This window comes from Amphibalanus amphitrite, unplaced genomic scaffold (genome assembly GCF_019059575.1).
Source record: "Amphibalanus amphitrite isolate SeventyFive unplaced genomic scaffold, NRLGWU_Aamphi_draft 002029F_arrow, whole genome shotgun sequence".
Lineage (NCBI taxonomy): Eukaryota > Metazoa > Arthropoda > Thecostraca > Balanomorpha > Balanidae > Amphibalanus > Amphibalanus amphitrite.
The window spans coordinates 34,767-54,467 of NW_024883522.1; the positions used below are offsets into that span (position 1 = coordinate 34,767).

Sequence of the window (19,701 nt, forward strand, 5' to 3'; positions counted from 1 at the left end):
CGCAGTTTTTAAATGTCACCGGAACTACCCAACCCTCCCCCTCCCCCCCACACACATACTACCGTGCTGCAGTCGTCAACAAACTCCCGGTACTTACCACAGTGAACTGGACGGGCGTCTCCATGACGAACTGGCGTTTCACGGGCGGACCATCGGGGGTGTCGGCGGCCGGCGGGGGCATCGTGTCGCCACCTCCTCCGCTGCTATCCTCCGCTGCGCGCTCTGACGATGTCGGCCTCAGCGACTTGGCCGACAGAGCTCTCTGAAGTCGTGTAGCAGGTGCGGAACGCTTCCGCATCAACGTTTTCGTGCGCTGAAACACGGGAGAGGGTTGGTTAGATTCCAGAAGAGTGACGAAGCCAACCGTCAATCATTAATGCGACGACAGGTGACTGGAAACCCCGCTGGGACGGGGATCTTCCAGGAAGGTTCTCCTATGAGGCGCGGACAGGGAGGGTCTGTGTGCGAGTGTTATCGGCCCCACCTGTCCAGATGACCCCTTTATCCCGACTATCTCGGCCAGACAGGTGTCAAAGCCTCTCTCCCTCCCAACCGAGCGGTGACAATAACCGGTCCACAGCGTCCCGCTTCGACCCACATCACGGGTAGGCGAGTAGCCAGCCCAGATCACGGCGCGGCGGAGCGCACAGCAGTCTCACCGAACTCCCATCGACTCACCGCCCTCCCTCCCTTTCCCCGCCCACCGCCAGCTGACGGACTGCTCCGTGAGTCACGGCGCCGAGTTTTGACAGCGCTCCGTGCAGCTCGTGCAGCCGCGGCCACGACCGGAAGCCGGGGGCGGGGGCGGGGGCGGGGGCGGGGGCGGCGCCGTGATTCAGGCGCCGCCGCCGGCCGCCGGCTGATCCCCCTGGTGTTTGCGTCGCACCGCCCGACCCGGGCCGACCCCGAATGAATGGGACCGAGTGAGACATCTCCCGGCGGCCGATGGGCCGGAGATACGCCCCTGTGCGGTGCCCGGCGCCGTCCCGCCCGCCGATCCCCGTGTCGGCTGTGTCCGGCCCTCTATCACCGGTCAGCTACTGAGCTGTGCCAAACACCCGGCCAGAGCGGGGAGGCAGGACGGGAGCCAGTGAGGTCCGCACGCCCAGCGATAATCCCATTACCGACTGTTGCCCAGATCAATCAGACCTCTCTGTGTCTCATCAGACCCTGCCGTGGTCTGGCGTGCGCGATGACTCTGGGAAAAGGCGTCGACCTGCTGCCCGCAGACTCTCTCTCTCTCTCTCTCTCTCTCTCTCTCTCTCTCTCTCTCTCTCTCTCTCTCTCTCTCTCTCTCTCTCTCTCTCCTCTCTCTCTCTCTCTCTCTCTCTCTCTCTCTCTCTCTCTCTCTCTCTCTCTCTCTCTCTCTCTCTCTCTCTCTCTCTCTCTCTCTCTCTCTCTCTCTCTCTCTCTCTCTCTCTCTCTCTCTCTCTCTCTCTCTCTCTCTCTCTCTCTCTCTCTCTCTCTCTCTCTCTCTCTCTCTCTCTCTCTCTCTCTCCTCTCTCTCTCTCTCTCTCTCTCTCTCTCTCTCTCTCTCTCTCTCTCTCTCTCTCTCTCTCTCTCTCTCTCTCTCTCTCTCTCTCTCTCTCTCTCTCTCTCTCTCTCTCTCTCTCTCTCTCTCTCTCTCTCTCTCTCTCTCTCTCTCTCTCTCTCTCTCTCTCTCTCTCTCTCTCTCTCTCTCTCTCTCTCTCTCTCTCTCTCTCTCTCTCTCTCTCTCTCTCTCTCTCTCTCTCTCTCTCTCTCTCTCTCTCTCTCTCTCTCTCTCTCTCTCTCTCTCTCTCTCTCTCTCTCTCTCTCTCTCTCTCTCTCTCTCTCTCTCTCTCTCTCTCTCTCTCTCTCTCTCTCTCTCTCTCTCTCTCTCTCTCTCTCTCTCTCGCTCTCTCTCTCTCTCGCTCTCTCTCTCTCGCTCTCTCTCTCTCTCGCTCTCTCTCTCGCTCTCTCTCTCTCGCTCTCTCTCTCGCTCTCTCTCTCTCTCGCTCTCTCTCTCTCTCGCTCTCTCTCTCGCTCTCTCTCTCGCTCTCTCTCTCGCTCTCTCTCTCGCTCTCTCTCTCGCTCTCTCTCTCGCTCTCTCTCGCTCTCTCTCTCTTTCTCTCTCTCTCTCTCTCTCTCTCTCTCTCTCTCTCTCTCTCTCTCTCTCTCTCTCTCTCTCTCTCTCTCTCTCTCTCTCTCTCTCTCCCTCCCTCCCTCCCTCCCTCCCTCCCTCCTACCATGGATAACATAATTTCAACCCAGAGAGCTAAACAGAGCACCATGCATTGAGTGAGTGGGAACGGGTCACACCTTACTCCTCTCCCCCGTAACTTCCCTTCCTCAGCACCCCACTCCCACATCCACCCTTTGGAGTGAATGTCTACCCCCCTCCCCCCCAGTATTCGCTCATTCTTGTACCGACCAAGGGCGGCCGGCAAACCGAGCGATAGGGAGACGAGCGACACGCTCTAGATCTGAACCCAAGCCGAGCTCTGCTACGGCCACCGGCACCCTTTGTGGTGGCAGCGTCAGCGTTTTTACGCACGTTTGTCAAAACAATGTGCGCTTCTGTGTTGACATAGAGTGGCTGCGGCAGGGCAGGGCGAGGGAAGGGCTGGGTGGTGGGAGAGGGGGCAGGGAACAGCTGCAATTATAAGGCTGATTCATTGTGGCAGCGTTATGTTATGGTTTCACGGACACACAAGGACGAATGGAGGTGAGCCCGCGGTTAAGCATAAATATGGTTGTTTGTGTTTGGGTCTGAGTAAGTAGTGTTCATCAAATTAGTCGAGCTACTTTGTTGAAGGACAAGCTTAGCCACGCGTGGAAGGTGTGGTGGGCGCCGTAAAAAGTAACCGAACCCAGGGACATGGGACAGGGCGGGGCCGCTACCGCCCCGCGGCAGTCCCGGCGGACCGCGCGGCGGCGGTGCGGTTCCGCTGACCACAGCACCACACGGCGGCCGGCGCGGCGGCCACGCCCGTCCGTTTCACAACGGTCAGCCGCTGAGAACCAGCGGTCACATTACCCTGGCAGCGGCTACTGTGGCGCGCGCACACTGACCGAATCAAACGCACGTGTCCCACACAATCCCTGTCCCGCAACGGGCGCGTCACGGCAAAGGAACCGTGACGGCATAGCCTCCCGCATCGCCACCCGCCCACAAATCTACATCGGACAAACCACATCACACCATATGCATAACTCACACTGGCGAGCACAGACAGGATGACACGAATACACAACGGGTATCGTCGAAAACGTCGATTCAGTGGCACTCACCGGGTAGGACGGATCCTTGCCGTGCAGTCCCAGGCTGTCGCTGGGGAACAGATCTTGGATGCGGTCTAGCTCCGAGAGGTCCCCTCCGGGCGATGCGACCAACTGCAAGTAGAAGATGGCCATCATAGAGTGCTCGGCGGCATTACCAGCGATAAACTCACTACACTCGCTCACTGCAGCGCGCGGCTAGCTCACTGGCTCACGATCAGTCTCCGAAGGTCACGTTTAGGTCACGTATAGGTCACACACAGGTCACGCAGGGTCACACACAGATCACGCGCGTGTCACAGCTGGTCCAGAGCTGCGTTTGTTTCGTGTGACACCATTGTAGACGCACGCGCGACACGGTGCAGCCGCCATGCAGTGCGACACTGCTGAGTCTGTGGGCCGGCGGTGACTGTGCCGACATCCGCCATCGCCCCCTGCGCCGGCCGCCCCAGCGCCCTACGTCATCTTCTCAGCCCAGCGCCGTATAAGTCCGCCGCCCGACACTGACTCACCGGCCGTAAGGCGCAGCGCGCGGCCTCACTGGTGGAAATTTGAGCCTTACGGCGGCCGGCGGCTTCGCTGAACGCCGAGGCGGTTCGGCCGACCCGGCTCGACTGGGCTCGACTCGACGGAGGTCTTCAAGGTAAACAAGTCAGGTGCCACAGAAGACTCGCTGCGGTCGCGGCGCATTTTATGACCCTCTCGCTAAAAATGTTTGCCACTGAAGAATGAATGAGCCAGCAGCTGTGGAACTGAGTAACTTCCTAACACGGCAATAACACAGGCTTTGCAAATTGACTGAACAAGACGACAAGCCAGACAAAGTCGCTCAACAGCTTTGTAGAATTTAATGTTCAGGTTCACGGGTCATCTGAGACGATCACGATGTAGGTACGGATCTGTACTGACTGAAGTCGTGTAGGATGCGACTCAGATGCAACAAGCTGAGTGAATTAGCACCTCATTAGACACCTGTCGATTCTAAGTATGGGCATCGACGTCCATTTCCGGTCCAGGAAAGAGCTCTCCTCACAATGTAAGCCCTGAATACATTACGATGCCGTCTCGTCAGACGAGAAGGTCGGTTCGCGAGCCGCTTTCATTCCGCGCTCAGGCACGCCACTGATTTCCATTCCGTCTGACGCAAACAACCGCCATTGATTCATCTATTCGCCAAACCCCCGCTAGTAGGAAAAAAGGCGTTGCGTGCGCGCGTGACGTCTGTGAGACGGCGGGCCGTTCTGGCGCCCCTGACGGTCGCCCCTGGCCGGCAGACGCTGCACTGACAGGCGGCCCTGGCCCGGCCGCTGCACACCTGGTGAAGGACGGCGCTCTCACAGAGGCGCCGGAAACGGGCGGACCCGGGACCCGGGTCACGCAGCGACGGTGGGCGGCGGAGAGCGGGGGGCGATGGGCGGCGGGAAGTCAGACAGCAGGGCGGAACATTGCTGCAGGGTGGCTGCACAGCGAAGACCGTATCTAGTTTCATTAGTTCACGGTCAATACTCTAGGCATTTCAATTCTGTTTAAAATTGCTGTAATTTCGGCCGTAAGCAGTGCCGTCTGTTACCCAAGACATTCCAAGAAAGCCTTTCGTCGCCACGCCACAGCGCCGCACAAGCCGCCATCGTCACGCTGCTGAGACAGCTGATTGGCACCGGCTGTCGGTCTGTCCCGATCACCGCCAGCGCTGGAGTCGGTAACTCGCCAGACGGCGCTCAGTAACGCCAGCCGGGCATTGGCCTACCGAGGACGCCGGGCGGCGACCGGCACGGCCCTGACCTGCGCCGCGCCGGGCGGGTCGGGGCAGGGCCGGGCCGGGCCGCTCGCCGCCGACAGACAGCCGGGGCCGACTCGACCCGCCGTCGCCGCCGCAGTCGGCCGTACAATGACGCAATGCACCGCGCGGGTCATGCTGGCATGCAACTGTGTGGCATGCGGGACAGGCGACGCAGCGCCATGGAAATGTCCAGCCCGTCTGCTGGATTGTTACCGAACTGGTTCCGTCCAAAAACAGCCATTCCAGTGCGGAGCTGCGCCTGGGTTGGACTCCTGACTGGAACACTGACTGAGGCGGCGAGACTCCACGCGGCGCCAGCCCGCCTCTCTAGTCTCTGGGGCGGCCGGCCGGGCGGGGCAGGCTGTCAGACACGATTGCGATTGAGGTCGGTCGGTGGCCGGCGGCGCGGCGCCTCCCATCCACCTCCGGTTGGTGGTCAGTCTCCGCCGGAGCCTCCTCTACGGGGCCTCACGGGTCCGGAGACTATACCTCCAACAGATGAAACTGGGGTCAGATGACCGCCATCCATCGGGGTTAACTGGGGACCAGTGACTGCCTCAAACAGATGACACGGGTCAGATAATTGTGACTCAATGTGGCAATCTGGAATCCGAAGAATGTCTACAGAGTGCTCCCGGGATCACTGCCCATCAGACCCCACATGGGTACGGAGACCGCTGAATTTAAGCCTGCACCCGAGGTCCAATGACTTTACGGTCATCGCCGCCAATCCAACCAGTCAGTCTATAATCCATCGGCGATGGAATGTCGAAATCACTGCGCGATTCAAACACGCTAACCGGCCGTGAATCGCCGGCTAATTTGATCCGCCGGTCGCAGATCGTGTTACGCGCTGTTTTCTATGTGGCAGCCGCCACCTGGCAGCAATTGTCGCTAATACCGACAGCTGTCGACAGTTGCCAGCGGACAAACGACCTCCAGCGAACAGCACAGCATTCCCTCCGGCCAGGACCATAAACAGTGCATCCTGTCACGCCTTCCCTGACTGCAGTCTGGCCCGCAGCGGCATACATACACTCGGTGCCGTCACCTTCACCGACCTCGAGCTGCGCAATAATACATTCGCGGCGCGTCGGCGCCGTTTCCGCCGCGGCATCGATTAGTGTCTCGGTATGGTCAGCTGACCTGCAGAGCCGACTGCAATCCGGTCCCGCCCGCATCGCTCGTAGAACGCCACACGCGCTGCAATGTCATGAATGCCAATGGACGGCTGTGAGCTCGGCACTGAGCGGCCGTGCCGGTTCTGACCGGATGCCGGGCGCTGGAGACCGGGCCGGCCACACTCACCTGTTTAACCTTCCCTCTGACCCGCGTGAGGTCGTCCACGTCCGGATGATCGGGCGGCGTCTCCGACAGCAGGTCCTGGAAGTAGCGCTCATACTGGGCCAGTCGCTGCACCTGAAATCACACACAGAACCAACACCGTCAGCACAATGCAAACTTTCAACCGTTCAGAGAAGGCACCAAGTAATACATACTAAACAGCGCCTGATAGATGACGTCATAGGTTTCGCTGAGTTCACAGAATGTTACAGTGAGCCAGGCATCAAATGCCTGCCTGTTTACAGGAGGCAGGTCCGGTACGTTTTCAGAATACGCGCCGGCCAACACTCTGCCCCCCGATTGCATTCCCGTGTTCTGGGAGACTGCGTCTGGCGACTGGACAATAACACCAGTGTTAGCCTGCTGTGCGCTGCTGCAGTCTCCCCACAGTGGCGTCTCCGCGCGGTGTTTGCGATCACTCAGCGTTGCAGTCGCCGACGGGAAGCATCTCATCTCATCGCGAGGCACGGCTCGCCGGGCTCACAACCGACGGACCAGCAGACCGTAGCTATCAATATTGCTGCCATCGCTTCCATCGCCGCGGCCAGCCGAGCGGCCCTGACTCTCATGGCGCTACCGAGTCTCGACCACCACCGCAGCCGAGCGGCCGCAGCCGCCGCCGCGGCCGTCTGGTGTTCAGTGGCGCCCTGCCAGCGCCGGCCGCGCCTAACTGTTCTCGTGACCCGGTGCCCGGCGACGCGCTGCCGCCGCGGAGGCGGACCAGTGACACACGCTCGACCGGGCGACGCGTCAGCCACAGCGAGATGAGCGACCCGGGGGTCAGAACGTTCGTCAATCATCCAAGCATCTTCGACTGTCACTGTCGACTGTCGACTGTGTCGACTGTCAGTCTGACTGTCAGCGTCTGTCAGCCACCATCGGACAGACTCAGCCGTTCTGTCATGCACAGCTCAGTGACCAGCTTGCGTGCAGCTGAGCCGCCGCAGCGCGACCGGTCACCGGCGCGGCGTCCCCAAACGGGTCCTCCCGGTATGCGGAAAAGCGGCTCACACGGCGCGCTGGACAGCGCCGGGGCTCCATGGAGCGGCCGCCGGGCGCCGCGCGGCCTCACTGCAGCAGCCAGGGCCGCCGCTCCGCACTGCAGCCTTGCAGGACCGGCGGACGGCCCTGGCACGACCCTCCTGACGGTCGACCGGCGGCCGGTGGCAACCAGCGCGCCGCGCGGCCGGTGGAACTGCCCCGCCCGCCAGCCAGGCGTGTGTTGTCTCCCGGCAAAGTGTGTCCGCCCGTTAGGCCATTCGCTCATTCTTCCATCTGTCCATCAGTTCGTTTATCGGCCTACCCGTCCGTTTGTCGGCGCTTCCTTTCGTCCATTGGCCCGTCGGAATGCGTCCAATCACTCCCGCTCGCTGGGTCGGACTGCAGAGCACCGTCTGTTTGTCCGTGTCAAATGTACAGTATATCTAAAAAGTATGTCCCCTGGTTTGGCTCTCCCACAGGAGGCGAATCGGTAACTTGGCTGAATCCCAGTTGCGGCAGCCGGCCGCCAGGGTCGCTGCCGCGCGAGCGGCCTTGACCGCTCGCATGTCATTGGCAGTTCGGTCCCTCCCCATCTATACCGAGGTGGGGAGGGGAGAAGAGGGGAAGAGAGGGGAGGGAGCGGCATCCGCTCGGCACTGGGCGATACCTGGCTGACCCCGCGCTCCCTTGCTGACCTTTGTCCTGCCCTCAGGCGAAGACCGACTTCCTGGCCTGTAGCGGCCCAGCGGAAAACCGAGCTCGCGGGCGCGACTCCATTGGCCCAATCTTATAAATGGAATGCTGTCGTATTCACGGCATTAGATAATATTAATAGTGATACCAGCAGTGGATGTGGTAAAATACAGTCCAAAACAAACGAAAGCACACGATTCGTGCATAATGTGCCCTCCCATTCAAATAAGCCCGCCCACTTCGATAAATGGTGTAGTTTCTTAGGGCGTAAAAGATGCAAAACACTACCGATTTTTTTTTTTAGCTCGGCCGCTGGGACCGACAATATACAATTGACTGAAATGCATGAAAACCATTTTGCATTTAGGTAATAGCCGTTTTCTGCACCCAAACTTTAGCCAGTGACGCCCTGTCCATTCTAAAACGTTTATAAGATTGGTCCCAGCACCCGATTTTATATGAGGAAGTCGTTTAAAAAGCAGCTTATTTCTAACGAATTTATTATTATGGCAACTTTTACAGGACGTCTATAAAGCTTTGACTTTTACATCTTCCTCGTCAAGGAGCAACGTTTTAACCCTCACCGGACCTTCAGGTTTTCTGAATACCGAGGGGGCGTTGGGGATTGGAAGTGAGGAAACAACCCCCTTCGCCGAATCGCCCCTAATTGAGCTAGAGCCTCACGAAAGAAACGATCGTGTGCGTCGTTACGAAATGCAGCGATTAGTCTCCAATTTAAGGACCAGGGTCAGCCGATGACTTCGGAGGTCAGGTCAAGTGGCCCAAGGCACAGGTTCGGTTTTTGGTAAATAACTCCGCTAAAATGATCGCAGATCCACGATTTTAGCAGCATCGTGTTTGTCTAGCTCAGGCGTGTCGAATGGTATACTTTTTCTTCGGGTGAGATCAACTTAATGTTTTTCTCAACGACAATGACAATAAAAAAAACAATGTAATAAGATCAATTGATCAATTGATAAGATCAATTGATCTTATTACATTGTTTTTTTTTTTGGATTGTCATTGTCGTTGAGAAAAACAAAATGTCTGACTCTTCTAATCTGAGATCAACTTAACACTCGCCCGTATAGGGGGGGGGGGGGGTCGAACCCTCCCTCGGTTTTTCGCGAATAACTCGCGTAAAAAGCGACCGATCGCGACGAAACTTTCAGTACCCTCGCGTTAATCAATTTTACACCCACCTTGACATTGTCATGACCCTGACCTTAATGACCTGTGACCTGTGACCTACTTTTCGAGACCATATTTGGCCGGAATCGCGATTCGGCGTATGTCGGCTCGCATTAGCGGCGCGTTTGCAGTCTTTTCGTGGTTTTAAGCGTTCAAACATGGGATGTGATGTTGCTTCCATGCATTAGGGTGGGTGTCAAGGTCACCGGAAAGTCAGGTCAGGTCATTGACCTTTGATGACCTCGGTTAAAAAGTTAATTAACAATTTTAATTTGGATAGTTTAATTCAAGTGGGTATAATCAGACTTGACAATTTACTAGGAGGGTTTTGCAGCGCTACCTATTAGTTCGGCATGTAATTATAAATCATTGCTAATTTCGATCCGGATATCGTTATTCAATGCTGGCCTTCGCGTCCTCAGAAAAGTTGTTTATAGTCATGAAGGCTTGCATTGACCCATACTTTCCATTTTTCAGCACCATTATTCGCCGTAGTTGACCAGGTGTTTTCTTCAGCTCTCCCCTGAATCCTTTGGCTTAGACCTGGCGTATCACCCGAGCATCGCAAGACGCACCTACCACACACAAGTTTATGATCCCCACGAACCCACAACAGCGTCCGTTCGCTTGGTGTGTGACCCCTTGACCTTTGGCCGCGACAACTGCCAGCTTGCCGGAGCACCCCTCCCTACACGCGCTGCCCCGCCCGCTCCCGCTCCCTCTCCCCCCCCCCCCCGGGGTCGTGTCACGAAGGTTCGGGCTTACGCTACTACCGGCCGCTGCGCAGCTGTCACCTAGCGCTTGGGAATGTGTGGTCTGGTGCGGATTCAGCCAACTACCGGCTCGCGACACCAGCGCCACGTAGTGGCGACGGTACATTCTTTTTAGACATACTGTACGGCCCTGTGTTATTAGGGGACGTGCTGTGACCGTTATAATGTGCTAGTGCGACTCCGAACTGCCCTGGCCTCCGGAGTAGGTCTTGTCTGAGGCGAACAGGATAAGACAGAACGAGATGTAAGGGAGTGAAAAAGGTAGAGGAGAAGCGGTAGTCAAAGACCAGCAAGTGAACAGGGTGCCGATGTAGGTAGGTAGCGGCAGAAGTGAACAGCCGCGTCGCTGGTGGCCGAAGCGGCGGGCAGCGGCGATGGCGGTGGTGGTGGCCCACTGTCGAGTCATTGACCACCGCCACAGGCCACCGCCGCCGGCCACCGACCTACCGGTAGAATGGTTCAACACACGCGATTGTCAAAGGTGGAGTTCAAGAAAGAAGCGGAACAGTGTTCTCTGAATACTCCGCAAGCCATAAGATAGACTGAGCGTTTTACTAACGAGGGATTATTCTCTCAGATAAAACAGCGGCTAGTTAAGGCTATTTACTAGATGACAATCGGGAGTCGACTGCCGGTTTAGCCTATCAGAGACCGCCCGCGTTGCATGTGCCATGGGTGGCATCTGTCTCCATTGACGGCCCGTCGAGACAGTCGTTATCGGGCCGTGGTCAGCCAACCGAGCGCCGACTCGGAGCGGAGACGACCATCAATCACAGCTGATTCGGCCGACGATCGATCGGAACGGATCATGCAACTGAGGCGGTCCGCTGCAAGCTCGTTGACAGTCGGACAGGATGATTGAAATTGAGACAAACTGTTCAAGAGATAACTGCAAACAAGTCACAAGTTGCCACCGATTTCACTTTGTTAAGCTCGAAACAATGCACTCACAGCACTGATAACTGCAAACGTTCCTAGGAAAAGGGTCAAACAGACACCCCAGCGTCCTCCATCGCGCCAGCCGTCACCGATCTTCCAGCACCAATCAGCCAGCGCCGCTCATCAGTCAGTGATCGGAACAGATCAGTGACGTCGGGTCGGTCGGCGCGCCGCCGGTCGCTCCGTCGCCGCCGCCGCCCGGTCCGGCTAATGATCCGGGAATCCAGGTCAGCAGAAGCGCGATAAGCGGCGCTCCGGCCGCCACCACCGCCGCTGCTGCTGCCAGGTCACCCGGCCGGAGCCACCGCAGGGGTGGCCAGGTCGGACCGAGACCGAGACACCGGGCGGAGAGCACATGGCGTGCCCGACACTGCGCCAGATGATATATAGGTGGAGTCTCGGGTCAACAGACAGTGTAAGCTTCAATACCGCGAAGAAAATCATGACGTGTCAGATCAGCCTAGCCCTGCTATCCAATCCTCGGCAGATTTAGGATTTCGACGTCAAACCAGCGCCACCATAAACGTTCCCGAGTCCCTTCCATATCATACCATCTATATCAACAGCACTTCAGCATCCAATTCCGAATCCCGGGCGGAGCCAGCCAGTCGAACTGCCAGTCCATTGGAGCCGCCGGCCACTGACCAGTCCGGACCACACGCCGGTCACAGAAGCCGGCCGTCAGCGGACACCGGTGCCGCTTTTTGTCGACAGAATACCGCCAGTGTTATCGACACATCGCCGACCCGAATTCATTCACCGGCTAATTGTATTCCAGTGTTGCAGGCGGCGGCGCCTTGCAACATCGACTGCTCGCTCGCCGCTCCAGCTGCGAGTGTTCTGATCGACAGGCGGCGATCATCACGTGACTGGGCGTCAGGCCGTGGTGTTCGCCGTGCGCCGGTCACGTGACGATAATGGCCGGTGAGCGGCGTCGGAGCGCTGTTTGCTAATTAGCAGTTGCCAGCGCCGCGGCGCTGCTCCGGTGTCTCAACCGCGGGCGCGTGCCCCGTGTGCCGATGCTCCGAGCGTGAGAGCTGCTCAGATAAGGCCCGTTCGTAGCGGGCGCCGTTTGGAGGACACCCACGCCGCGCCGGCTTCGCCTCTAGGTCAGTGACGACACGCACGTCGCACAGTTGCGCCGGTGACACCATCGCACCAAGTCCGCCGGCGCCTGAGAACTTCCCCGATAGAGCGTGTCGTTCCACAGGGTGACACGACACCCACTCATTGGGCAACCGCCCGCCTGTGCCGCCCAGCCGGCGGCAAAGCGGCGGCAAATGTTAGAATGGTGAGAACGGCAAGACTTGCATAACAAGCTCGACACCGGCCGGTATTGAACCTCCGCGGCCTTAGCACGGCCTTACATATCAGCAGGCCTCGCAAATCGCCGAGCCGAGCGGTGTAAAGCCGCCGTGTCTCTCTAATGAGGGTATCATGGCGGCGGCGGCTCGGCGGATAGACCAGTTTCAATCGCGGCTCAGCGCGGCGGCTTCTCAGGAGACAAGATAGCCGCGCCGCAGGACCGCCCACCGACCAAAGCCGTCTCCTCCGCGCGGCCAAACATCAGTCCATCTGCGGCGGTCCGAGCCTCTCACCGTTCGCCTCAACCGCTGCCTCGTGACCTTCCACAGCCGCGCTCACTCGCGCCGCAAAATCAACCAAACCATCCACCTGGCCGGCAAATTGGCCATATTTCCGCCAAACACTGTTCAGATCGCATGCAAATAACGCCGGAGTTCGTTCGTTTCTCACAACCGAACCGTGTTGAGTCGCGGCCATCGGCGGAGCATCGCATCCGTGAAAACCGCCAGATGTGCTATCACCGAGTCGCCACACACGAACTCGACCGAGGAGCCGGGTATATCGGTCCGTCGCGAGGTACCGTAGCCTCACGATTCAGACCCAGTCGCAACAAACGGAGCCTCTCTGCTCGTCGCCGCGGTCGGCGGAATTTCGACGGACTAGAGAGGGGGAAACGGGAACGCAAGGCACACAAACGATGCGTAAACGACATGCATGTGGTGGGCATGAATGTCGTTGCAGAGGTGAGGGAAAACTGGAACAGGCGGAGTCCGAACAAATGGCTGCCACCTTACGGATGTTACATTACAATTGCAACTGGCATTGACGTGTGACAACCATCAAGGGTGGCTGCTGCCTGCTGCCGGTAGGATACGTCGTGTCCTCTATACGATTCGCCCTACTCTCATCCCAATGTGCAAATTATGTAACCCATGTTCGCACTGACTGCGCTGCAAATAGTCGCTCCCGTCCCACTGTCAGTCAGTGTTTAGGTGGCCGGATGAAGCCGCCGCCACCGCCGCCATCCGGTCTCTCTATTCGTCACCGCGGCTCGACACACAATACGCTGACGCCGCGGCCAGGTGGACGAGCCAGGGAGGGGGCCGCCATGCCCGCAGCCTTGATTTCTGGCGGCGCGCCGGGCCAGCCAGGTGTCTGAGGCCTTGGCTGGCTGTGAGGCCCGCGGCGGCCTGCGCGTGGGGTCGGGCCGGCCGCCGCCGTCCGCCGCTGAGGAAGAGGAAGTGTGTGTAGGACTGTTTGCTCGACGCACACGCTCGGGCGGCGCCGGCGACGGATGCGACGCGACGCGCTTAACGAGGACCGACACCTGAGCCACCAGCTCCGGTCGGGCCGGACGGACGGAGTCCCTCCCCGCGCGTTGCGTTCTCGGCTCCATCCCCGGCAGTATAGACTGAGCTCTGAGCCCCGCCAGCGCAGAGGCCACCCAGTCATCGTCTTGGTCATCTCGCCGCCAGTTACGCCGGCGGCGGCGGAAGACATTAACAGAATCGCACTGACTCACTGAAACCTCCATGAAGGAGTGATGAGCCTGCCAGCTCAATGTCGGGTAAGCCTGGCGACAGTGGTCAATGCATTGCTCTTGACAAAACCCGTACACAAACAGCACAATGCTACGTGACAATAGTCAGCAACCAATCAATAATGTATCGAGAAAGATTCCACATAAACGTGACCGTCTTATTTCAATGATGCCGTCCTTGACGGATCAGACGGCAGCAGTGTCGGTGGCGATGGAGTTGACTGAGGCTAGCTGTGTCAGTGGCCGTGGCTGTGGCTAGCTGTGGCAGGCCGTCATGCCATTTCCCTAGCGCCAGTCCCATCGGTCGGCCACAGCTCAGCTATGCATGAAGGTACAACAGCGGGCGGGGCGCGTTGCGTTAACAAGCTCCGGCACCGACTAACGGGTCACCCTTCACTGGAGAGCTAACGGACGGCGGCGGCACGGAGGTTCTGCGAGGCCAGCGCCGATTGGTGACAAGCGGTAGCCATTGACACAGTGTCACATGTGGTGGACTGCTGGGTAGGCAAAACAGGGGCAGGTGACAAATATTTGGGAACACCAGACAAGTACAAAATACGCCAACGGCAAAGCCTATCAATCCGATCGCACATGCATAACTTGTAGTTTATCACAAAAAAAATATCACTCGCAAAATATCGACTGGTCATTAGCATACCTGGCCAGAGCCAATCCATATCCGCGCAGCAGGTGATCGAATCTCCGTAGCAGCACCTGGATTACGATTCCGATCCCGTTGTCTAAGACTTCGTCGTACGCGTCACAGAACACAAACAATCCACCGCTCGCCTCGCAAGAGCGCTCGTTTGTTCTGGGTTCGCTATGTCCCCTCACGCACACTCCTCGCTCGCAAACACCCCTCCCTCACCGAGTCGGCCGGCCGCGTTACTGCCGAACCGAGGTCGGCGCGCTCGGCGCTGCGCCACAGCGCCACCTCGCGGCCCCACCGGCGGCGCATAGACTCGCCCGGGTCAGGCCGCCGTCTAGCGAGCGGACCGCGCCGCCGCCGCTGCGGGCCCGCCCGGCCGGCGCTGGTGGCCGCCCGCGCGGCGCGGCGATGAATTTTAATAATTTTTAGACTCATCTATACGCAACCGAAGTGTGACGTCATGACTAGTGGCTGGGGCATAATCAGCTGACGGCCCTGTGTTAAAGCAATGGGACGAAATTTTATCAGCATTTTTAGAACAAACTGGACCTAGTTAGATAGTTTGGGGGCCAGTTTCTAGGTAAACTGAGTATATTCTATTTTTCTACGCCCAAAAAATGCTATGTTTCAAAGCGGAAAGGACCGAATTTCGCGAAATTGTTACGGGCGGCGAACTTGACGCACCAAATACATGACCTTGAGATGCGAACTGTGACCGCGTCGGGAGGATTTTGATGCGTAAGGTTTGACATATTTGAGTTTGAGCTGGATAAATATTTTTTATTTGTAAAAAGCAAAGGAGAAAATTCACCATATAAGTTATTTTGAAAATCTTTTTTATTTTAAATCCATTATTTTAAACCTCTTGATATAAAATGTTTTGTATTTCTGCGTCAACTTCGCCGCCAATTAGGTTTTCACGAAATTTTGTGCTTTGCGTTGTTAGAGTTTGCAATATTTTTTCATAGAAAAATAGATCATACATCTTTGTCCTAAATTCAGCTACTAAAACTATCTAACTAGGTCCAGTTTTCTTGGGAAAGATCGGCAAAATATTGCCCCATTGCTTTAGCACGGGGCCGTCAGCTGATTATGCCCCAGCCACTTATCGTGACGTCACGACTTCGGTTGCGTATAGTCGAGAGTGGGACCGTCTGGGTGCGTCGCTGGACGGGGCGGCGCTGGGTCCCGGCGCTCGGCTCGGTTTCGCGAGGTGCGGCGGAAGTTCATGACCGTAACGCCCGGGGCCGTGACCAGAACGACAGAGCTGCTGTGTGGCCACCGGGAGACCGTTCCACACGGATGATGGAGAACATCCGACCGACATCGATACACCGCCGACTCACACCGGCGCTACGGACGGATGTCCATTAGAGCCGCTTCGTCCGGCCGATCGGGCGGGGAGCGCGCCGCGTCGACATCACAGCGGCAATCTCAGCCGAGACTGGAGGTCGGCTCTGCTGGAACTGTCCGACTCCGCGGCCGCCGCCGGGGGCGAGGTGATCTCGCCCGGACCGGCGCGCCGACGGCCCTGAAACGACCGCGGCACAGTGACATGGTAATTGGGCTCACCATCGCCGGCTGTGGGTTAGTCATGCTCATCTCCGCGAGAGTCATCTTCGTGTCCGTGTTCGTCATCTTCTCTCAGCGGAGGCCATGTCGCCGAGCACAAAGTCAGCCGCGCTCGCCGCTGAATGAGCCGTCACTCGCGCTCAACGAGCGGTGATTTGCGCGTCGTGCCACTGTGCCGCTCGTTCTGTGCATGCCGGCGGCGTGTCATGCCGTCACGCGGCGCGCGGAGGGTCGTCCGGCGGGTCACCGGCTAACCTCGGCTCATAAATGTGACCTCGGACGTCCGAGCGGGCCGACTGTGGCGACCGGGTCGGACGGTAGGGTGGTAGGGCGGCGGGCCGGAAGGTAGGGTCGGATGCCACGGTCGCCGCCGCCGTAATATGTCAGTACCCAGTATCCAGAGTGCGTAATGTCGGTGTGATTTGTGGTACTGTGCAATAAAGCCTTCAGGAGTAATATAAGAAAAGGCACAAAACAAATCAAAAGTACAATGGACGGGGCAGTGGACGATTGCGAAGCCAATTTCTGCCGAATGCCATAATCAAGCGGTCATCAAATCACCCCGCCAACGCAGCAGGAGCTCTCTACTCCCCGTAACATTCACTGCACACAATTCAGCGCTAACCATGGCGCTAAACGCACCGGACGACCCGCCAGTCGACAGGAAGCGGCCTATGTAAAAGTGAAACCGCCGCCGCCGGCGCAGGCCGCCCCGAGCGCGGCCTTCCCCCGTCGAAGTCAAGCCGCCGCCACTTTCTCTCTCACTTTTTTCGGCGTTTCGACGCCGCCGGCCGCCAGTGCCCGCGTAGTGAAAACTACTACGCGGCGTCGGCGCGGGCGTGCGAGACGGCGACTCGGCCGAGAAAGTGAACGTGTGCGCTCCGAGAGCGTGATCTCGAGACGGCGGAGACGAAAATTGCCAAACATCGCCACAAGCGCCGCCGCCACCGCGCCAGAGACGGTAAAACTATCCCAGTTTGGTCCAACGCTAAGACAACAGTTCGCCTGTATTAGGGTCAAAACTTGAACCAAAGCTGGACATATAAAGAAAAGTCAGATCATCAGAGCAACAAATTAATGCGTACAGCTTTGAGCTATATGTGCAACTATGCAAACCATCTCAGAAAACCCAAAAACATTGAAAACGCAGCATTAATTTGGCAAAAATAATCTAGTAGCCCCTGTGGCACAAACAGTATCCAGCAGCAGCCATCATCATCCCCGCAAGCCAGTCTCCAGCTGCGTCCAGTTCCACCGTCCCGCTATCCACCCTCCGGCAGCAGCGCCCGCATCAACCCGGACCGCCGACGGCTCCGCATCAAAATAAAATAGCTGAACTTCCGTCGCGCACCGACTCAAAGGCCGCGCCGGAATCCAGTAAACAGGAGAGAATGCGCTGTCCAGCGCGGCTGAGCCAGCGACTGACAGCCGACCATCGACAGAGGGAGGCTGTGAGGCTGGGAAGGGCGGGTGGGGTCGGCGGGATTCAAAACACAGAGTCAGCAGGAGGTGGGACGCGCCGCCCGTTGGAGTGGGTGGTTAGAGGCGGTTGTGGAGACTGGTAAAACGGTTGAGAGACCGTGGAGATGGCTGGGCGAGCGTGGTGAGCGTCAAATTCTTAGGAAAGGTTCTGTGATCAGTCACAGACGACGTCGTAGACCGGTCGAGGTTGTCCCTTGGGCGCGAAAGGGACAAACGAACCATCCATTTGACCTGACCCGAGCCGAACCGAACGAAGCCAACCCGTCGCACTGACCTGGGTACGACACACCTGGCAAGATAAACGACCACACAATCCCCACGTGGAGCCGACCGTCCCGGCGGCAGACGCACCTGGGCCGAGCACGTGCTCCTTCGATCACTCAAGTCGGCTCAGCCACGGTGTCAGCGGCTGGCCCGTCCCCTCGTCACCGGCGGGACCCTGGGCGGGCCGAGGGCGGGTCCTCGTGGACCCTGGGCGGACACAGCCGACAGTCGGCGCGGCGGGGTGCCTCTGGGCTGGGACCCCGCAGTCCCGCCGAGACCCCGCGGGGGGCGGTCGAGCGTCCCCGGCTCACCGGCGGGGTGGCGGCACAGCGTGGTACAGGTACGGGACAGTTCCAACGGCCAGCTTCTGTGCATGGGAGGAACGTGAGATGGAAGCGTGACACGAGATAGTTGCCGCGTGACCACCAGAAAGCATTCAACCGAGTATCTGTTTGTTCTACAAGCCACGAGAGAAGGCACCATCAGTCCCCAATGAGAGGCGGCATGACATCAAACGAATCCCAGTCTCGCCGCACCTGCACCATCCCCACAAAGCACGGTATCTCAGCTCCGACACGCCGTCCCAGGACCCGTCCAACCATCGTCAGTCCTCTCCATCCATCTCCAGTAGACTTCGACAGCACCGCCCGGCCGTCCTGGCGGCATCTGCCGCGCCGTCTGCAGGGTCGGCCGCCCCGCGCCGAGCGCCGCCGGCGCTGCCGATCCATTAGTGCGGCAGATTCAATGTCAGCGTGTCGGCCGGTGACGGATGTGCGATGGCTGCCGGCTCATCAGCCATTCAGCGACGTTCCATTACCTGGCCGGGGACGGCAGACCGCCAGCGACGCTCCCAGCCGCTCGCCGCTCGCCGGGACCGGCCGAGGGTCGCGGCCGGCCCTCCCGGGCGGTCATGGCCGGTCGCCGATTCACGGACGTTTCACGGTCGGTCAGTTTCACCGCGGTGTTTACCGGGATTCTGGTAGGCCAGAGAGACTGCTGATCGGCAGGCGGCGATTGCAATGGTCAGGTACGGTTAGAGATGGCTGGTTTTAGTCAAATACGATCGGTTGTCCGCTGCTATTCGGTATGTTCATTTATGACTGTAGCCATGGTCGCGAATGGTCTAGTCTGGCCGGCCGAGGTTCGCGGCCGGCCCTCCCGAGCTGTCATGGCCGGTCGCTGGCCAGAAACGCTATGTTGGAGTGGGTTGGGATGTCCGTTAATGGTGGACTGCGGTCGCAAATGGTTAAGTTGGTTCGGAATAGAGGTCACCCGGCGGTCCCGAGGACGCCGTTCGTTCCAGGACATTCTGAGTGCCGAGGAGCGCCTCACCGGACAGAAATGACACTGCTAGGGGGGGGGGGGCACCGCCGGCAGAGGGTCAGGGGAGGGGTTAGGATGGGTGGCCGCCGTAATACCTGCGGCAGTGACAGGGCCGGGCCGGGCCGGGCCTCACAGCTGGGTCGCGTCAAGAGGGGCCATTACAGGTGAGGGGACAGCCATGAAGGTGTCCTCTTCGCGCCGGGTTGACGTTAAGCCGACCTCTGCTCGCGTTAAAGCCGCCGCCAGGTCATTTGTTCGACAATGGATGCGAGGGACGCCGTGTTACTTTAGAAGGAATGTCGTACTTCAGTGTCAAGTGGGTATAAAACTAATCCAGCCGACGCCAAACGAGAAATGAAACCTAATTTAGCGCGCTGTTTTGCACCATGTTATCCTATAATAGCATGGTAATGAAATTCACTGGTTAGTTACTCGGAGCATCGGTCAGTTGCTCGGATTACCGGAAAACATTGGTCAGTCATGTTGCTCAGCACATATATCACGTTCTAAGCCACCGCGGTGTCTAGCTCAGGCGGCTGGATGAACAACCAACAGACCGAGCTATTCGCCGGAGGATGACCTAAACAGTCATGCATTATTCAAAATGATAATCGGACCCGAGTGT

At 58.3% G+C, this 19,701-nt stretch overlaps 1 protein-coding gene across 1 annotated transcript in view; it reads right to left on the minus strand.

Annotated features, from left to right (window-relative positions):
* LOC122376141 overlaps positions 1-14,684 on the minus strand; it is a 31,364-nt gene extending 16,680 nt beyond the window's left edge. The window contains exons 1-4 of the mRNA XM_043355850.1: positions 14,445-14,684; positions 6,329-6,439; positions 3,253-3,354; positions 98-313 (exon numbers count right to left, since the gene is read on the minus strand). Coding sequence (XP_043211785.1) covers positions 98-298 — 201 coding nt within the window. The 5' untranslated portion in view covers positions 299-313; positions 3,253-3,354; positions 6,329-6,439; positions 14,445-14,684. The remainder of the gene's footprint in view (positions 1-97; positions 314-3,252; positions 3,355-6,328; positions 6,440-14,444) is intronic.
* Positions 14,685-19,701: the final 5,017 nt, after the last annotated feature.